The 6344-nt window shown below is 57.2% G+C and overlaps 1 protein-coding gene across 1 annotated transcript in view; it reads right to left on the bottom strand.

Moving 5' to 3' along the window:
* The window catches only part of AJAP1 (adherens junctions associated protein 1), a 22478-nt gene extending 21382 nt beyond the window's left edge, over positions 1-1096 (bottom strand). Inside the window, exon 1 of the mRNA XM_039727781.1 lies at positions 3-1096. Coding sequence (XP_039583715.1) covers positions 3-445 — 443 coding nt within the window. The 5' untranslated portion in view covers positions 446-1096. The remainder of the gene's footprint in view (positions 1-2) is intronic.
* Between the last annotated feature and the right edge of the window lie 5248 nt (positions 1097-6344).

Genomic DNA, 6344 nt, shown 5'->3' with positions numbered 1-6344 from the left:
CGGGCAGGGGGGCGGCGGGGGGCGGCCGGCGGGAGCGGGGTCTCTGCAGAGGGGGCGCGGGGCCGCAGGTCCAGGGGGGGCCGGGGCGTTGGAGCTCTTCCCCCGCGCCCCACAGCGAGCCACGGGACAGTCTGTGCCGGAGCGCCGGCCGTGGTGAGAGCTTCCCCGCAGTGCCGGTGGTGGCGGGGGGCTGGCAGCTGGCGAGGTCCATGGCTAGGTGGAACATGGCTATTAAAATCCAAGCATGGCTTCCGAGCGGGCAACCTGACCTGTGGACAGATGGGGATGGTGTTAGAAGGGCAGTGGGGCAACCCCGCTCTCCATCTCGGTATGGCAAGCCCTGGATCTCTGAGCCCAGCCACCCAAAACATCCCCCAGCTCCACGGGTGTCATTGTCCTCCCTGGTTCTCCAGCCAGAGTCCCCCAGAATGGCATCACAGGGCATGCTGCACCCCCTCCCCCTGAAAACTGTCACCACCAACACGGCAGACTAAGGATCCCCACTCACAACTGTGACTTTTCAGTTGGTCTGGGAATGATGGGAATGACCTGAGGATGGGTCCTACCAGGAAACACCCTGAAGGAGCGGCCAGTCCTTGCTTTGCCCAAACTCAGCCCTTTTGGATGAATGATCCAAAGCAGACGGGTCAGTGGAGCTCCATCAGTACCAGCTTTCACTGCAGGGACACTCAGATGCAGAGAGCCCACCCCTTGCTTCCCAAGCCCACAGGCAGCATGGTGAATCCCTCAAAGGGCTGGAGCAGAGTCCGTGGGCTCTGGTGTTTGCACGTGTAGCCCATCTCCCACTGTGGCAGTCACCCACGCCACAGCAGGAACATCCTCCCACGGAGCACGGCACATCCCCTCCCACGGCGTGGAGCACCCAAGCTGAACATGACCTTGCAGCACAGGCAGGGCAGGAGGAGCAGCCCCTTTTGCTGCCCTTTCTGCCACAGAGCAGCTGGAACACCCCTGAGCTGCTGGCAGCTTCAGCAGCTAGAATTTTGCTTTCATGTCACCGTACGTCACGACATGTCACAACCCTCTCCCTTCCCTTCCCTTCCCGAGGCTCTGCTCCCCTCATGCCTCCTCTACGATGCTGCCCCATGTAAAGCAGCAAGAAAATCTCTGATAGGAAAATTTCTGTTCCCTTCTCCCCCACTACCCCCCCACCCCAGGAAAAAAAATAAATCATTAGGCCAAACCCCAAAAATCTTTACTCCATTTTACTTAGCTTTTACACGAGCAAGACTTTTGTCGAACTCAGCAGGAGTTAATGAGAGCTTTACATGGCTAAACGGGCTAATCCTCTGCAGCAGCGCCCGCACAGTCCTTGGGAGCACGACAGAATGTGCATCTGGTTGACAGAAGCATTTGTACACTCCCTCTGTGCGTGAGCAAGCGAAGCTAAAGGAGCTGACCTGGATACTCCCAGGCACAGGCTTTTTCTGCTCAGAGGATCTCTGCTTTTTTCCTAATTGGGTATTTTTTCAAAGCGTAACAACATTTATTTTGGGGAGGGAGAAGGCAACGCAAGGAAAGAGCGCAGAAGGAGAAAGGGAAGAGCCAGAAACAGACAACAGAAACCAAAATAGTTCAGGCTGGGGGAGGAAGGATTTCAAGGCTTCAAAAAAACCACAAACCACCCAAACCGTGGTGGTGGTGGTGGGTTTTTTTGGAGGCCGACAGAGTGGTGGCAGCACGAAGAGTGTCCCCCACGTGCTGTAGCAAATTCTGTGCTTGCACTGGTGAGGAGCCACAAGCTCATCCTCCAGCTGGACCATCAAGCACAGACTCACCTTTGCAGTGCTCAGGATCACTCCCGTAGCATGCCAGGCTTGATTTCAGCCTCTGCCCAACTCCACAACATCACCTGAAATGTCTCCTTGCAAGGAAGGAAAGGAGCTGGGCACCTCCTGACACGTCACTCACTCCAGGTGCCACCTCTCACACTATCTGTGCCCACCCCCAGACCTCATCCCCTTCCCAGCTCTCTGTGTTGCTCACACTCAGAACTTTTATGAACAGCTGCTGAACAGAGCAAGGGAAGATGTGCCCAGCCCAAACTTGGTGCTCGCTGCACCCTAGCCACTGCCTGGAAACTTCTGAACACAAAATGCCAGTCCTTGGTGCTTGGGATTGGCAGCTCACAGGAAAAACAGATATTCCCCTTGCTCCCATCTCCTCCTGTCTCCCTGTGACATTTCAGGCTGCATGGTGGCAGTGTGAGCTTGCAGGGGCCTGCTCCTGCAGAACCTGCCCGACACAGCTGCATCATTCACAGCAGCATCAGGAGGATGTGTGGGCAGAGGCAACACCCAGCCCTTGTCTTGCCCTGGGTCAAGCTGGAAATTTGTGTCCCAGCGTGGCCAGGCTGGGCTGGTGACACCCAGGACACCAGTGTCCCTCACTGCTGCCCAGGTCAGAGGCTCTGGCATGGGCATGGACACAGCAGGGGACACCCAGATGGGGCAGATCCTGCTCTGCCCCGGGGACACCTTGGGGAAGGTGTCCTGTCAAGCGATGCCACCCTAGGGGCTGTCACCCCAGGAGCGTCCTCCTGGCCACCACGCCGGCTGGCATGTCCCCAGGAGGTGGCTTCAGCGACAGGAGCGGCCAGCCCGGTTACCTCGGAGGAATTTTGCGTGGCGTGCGATCTTCTGAGGGCTTTGCAACAACAGATAAGAGCAAGTGTCCTTCAGAATAAATAGCAGCGTGTAGGAGTTGCCGTTGTCCTGGCAACGCAGCGTGATGTGCCCGGCGCGGCGGCGGGGATGGATGCGGCAACGCGTGGCGCGGCCAGAGGCAGGACCACCCGGCCCTCCCCTGCCTCCCCCACCCCAGCACCCTGCCAAGGATCCAGCGGGAGTGACACGTCCCCAAGGACACCCACGGAGCGAGGACACATCTCGCCCGGATCTCCTGCCGCCTCGTCCTTGCCCCAGAAAACCCGGGCTGTCCCAGGAGAGCCCGCTGCGGCTGGCACGGCACGGCCCGGCCCGGCACAGCGCCCCGGGAGTCCCGGGCAGGCAGGAGAGAGCACCGCCGGCCTCTCGGGAGCGCCGGCACAAAGTCACCGCTGCTCGGAGGCCGGGAGGGCGTTCCTGCTTTGCCGAGACATCAAACGGCTCAAACACTTCTCCAGCCGCACGAGCCGCTCCTCGGGGACGGCAGAGAGGAGGCAGAGCATCCTGAGCTGCTCCCAGGGCAGGGGGTGGCTCCCTAACTGCACCCAGAGAGGGGCTCTGGGGTAGGGAAGGGAACATCACCCAGACCCACACCCATCCACCTGCCTCGGTTTGGGGGCACAGAGCCAGCCCTGGCTGGAGGCAGGGCCAGAGGGATGCATTGGGCAGGGCTGTGGTTACGCTCCTCACTCGGGAATCGGGGCTTTCCTCACCCCCCTACAAGCGCACACAACCTATTTTGCAAAGAAATTTGAGGAGCGTGGGCAATTTTCACATTACTTCTTTTCCCGTCTTGGAGGTGAATGGGAATGTTGTCCCAAAATACTGCTCAAACTCCAGGAAAAACTCAATAAAACTCTGAAATTGGGTTAGATAAAGAAACACAGAGTGGATATATTTGAGAAAATGAAATCCTGTCCTTGATCTCCTCATCCGAGGCCTTGGCTCCCACCAGCCACAAATCCGCTCCCCTGGCTCCACAGATGGTGAGGTGGGAAATGAAACTCCTACAAATATTTACCTGCAACAAGCACAAGGGCAGATTTCAAGGAAACTGCTGGGATAATGACACAGACCAGGCACACCAGGCACTCTGGGACTATTTCCTGAGCCAATCCAAGCCCATCCCAGTTTCAAAGGCGATGGAACAGTGAATATTGCACTGGAGCCGCCACAGCCTCCCCACCCAATGCATCTTTCAGAGTCCTCCCCTGTATGAAAACCCTTCCAGAATCTTTCCAGGTGCAGCTGTGTGCTTTGAAGAGGAGGACAGTTGGCACTTGATGTGAAAGAGATTAATTTCGAGGATGCTGGAGGACGTGAGCTCACCATGGTCCTCGGCAGTGGGGAAGAGGCTGCTGTGGCACTTGGCACTACTGTGCACCAACCTCCACGTGCAGGGAGGGAAAGCAGGAGCATCCAGCACGGAGTGGGACAGAACAACCCCTGCCCCAAGCCTGGGAACCCTCAGGCGTGGCAGCAGCTCAGGCAGCCCTGATACTGCAGACAGGACATGGATTAATCCAGCGCACCCGCTGTGCTCCCAGAACCCCCCGGCTCTGGTAATGTGTCTGAAAATTAACTGGGATCACAGCTCTGACAAACATCAAAACACCACCCGTCAGCACTAACCCACTTCCCCAAAGCCTCAAAGGCTCACTTGAGTGCAGTCCCTTTCATAAGGTCCTTTTTTGCTCTCCAGCATCAGCCCCTTTCTCCCGTGCCTGTGGAGACACTTCACAGGAGCATTAACTGTAGAATAGGCTGATTTTTAATGCAGAATTATACAAATGGAGCCATTCTTCCATTTCATGCCTCCTGTTAGGTAATCTATCGGTATTGCACGGGGAATCAAGGTTATGTCCTTGTTGGGGTGATTTACGAACTCTGAGCATTTCATATCTCCAAACACCAAGCGAGGCAGGCACAGAAATATTCCTGTGAATGCCTGGAGCAGGAGCCGTGGTCAGAGAGCTGGGGTGATGTTTCCTTGACCCAGGCAAGACAAGGCAGGCAAGCAGGCACCACGCTCTAGGAAAAGCATCCTTGGCACCGCGGCTGCGTGTCCTACAAAGGCATTGGGAGCAGGGCAGGCTATGAGAGAACACACAGAAACTCAGTGGCTCCACATGGAATAGAACGAGGCCGCTGCATCCCAGTGGGTGACTTTCACACTGGAGCAGGAGGAAGAGGGGAAAACTTCAGTGGCAGATACTTGGCCCGTGACTGTGTGTCCTCGCCGAGGTGGGGACTGCAGCCGCCGCCGCAGCCGCTCTCCTCTCCGTCCCGCTGTCCTGTGTGATGATCCCTGCAGTGCAGAGACTGTCCTTTGTTGTCACACTACCAACCATCACCATGGAAATGGAGCATCGCCACTCTGCACTCGGGGCTGGGCCGGGACTCTCCCCAGGGCTGGGAGGAGGGGAGATGCACCATCCCGTGTGAGGGCGGCACGGATGAGTGCCAAAAGGCATGTGGCAAGTTGTGACACAGGATCAGCAGGTGACCTTGTGGACCACTCCCACATGGTGCCCACCATGTCCACCCCACACCCCAGGCATCAGCAGCACCATGGAGACCTCTTTCCTGAGCCATGTTCTGTTATGGGAGGAGTTTTTCTGATCCCAGATCCTATGGGAAGTGGGAACATACAACACACTGTGCCATCTGTAGCCCCAACTTCTTCCCAGATAATTATAAATTTGTGAAAATATGGCTGCCAAGCTCTTTAAAGCCAGGACTGGGACTTATGGCACAAAGGCTGACACACAGTAGCACCTAAGTAAATTAAATGTGCCACATCACTACCTATCTATATTACAGTCCTGAGCTTCAGGATTACCGACTAATAAAAGTGATATTTAAAACAAGTCCTAAGTTCCTCCGCTGCCCCCTTCTCCCCACAAGTAATTAAACTGACGCCGCTTCCCGCAGCGGAGGGGATGGGATTTATCATGGAGGGAAATCAGCAGAGGGTGAAATAGGTTGAATCCTCCCCGCCACGCTGCTGCGGCCAGGCAGACAGCAAACACCCGCTTCCCTGGGAAAACGGGGCAGAATGAGGTTGGGTGGGGCTGGGAAGCCACGGTGCCCCCCAGGATGGAAATGCCAGGATGGACACAGCTGGATCCATCCCTGGCTGTGCTTCTGAGAGGGGGCAGGAGGGCGGCCGTCGCGGTGGGAGCCACTCGCTCTTCTGCCTCTGCCTTGAGCTCACCCAGCTGCAAATAAACAATTTTACCATTTGAATAGCCGCGAGTGCGGAAGGCATAATTAATACCCAGCGGTACCGTCAGCCAATGTGCTGATGCGGGAGGTGCAGCCCCTGCCAGCGCCGCCAGCGCTCAGCTTCGGCTCCGCAGCGCTGGCCCCGGCTGCTCTCGCCTCCGGGCCCGTCCTTCGCCAGAGGCAGAGGAAGGGCAGAGCCCCGGTGCCGGCACCTGGGGCTGGTGCTGGAGCCCACCAGCGCAGGACTTCTCCGGTGCATCCCACACCCGCATCATGGGAAGAGGCAGGATGTGGCAGAGCAATGTGGGGGAGAGTAAAAAGGAGCAGGCAGAGAGCAGGCCCCTGTGGCATCGCTGCAAAGGCAAGAGCTGTGCCCAGCTGCTGCCAAAGTTGAGCCAGCCTTTAACCCTGAGTTTCAGGTTCAGTTCC

Source organism: Passer montanus, unplaced genomic scaffold (assembly GCF_014805655.1).
Source record: "Passer montanus isolate IOZ18808 unplaced genomic scaffold, ASM1480565v1 scaffold62, whole genome shotgun sequence".
Classification (NCBI taxonomy): Eukaryota; Metazoa; Chordata; class Aves; order Passeriformes; family Passeridae; genus Passer; species Passer montanus.
The sequence above is the reverse complement of the archived record's forward strand: the minus strand, read 5'-3'. Positions and strand labels throughout refer to the sequence as shown.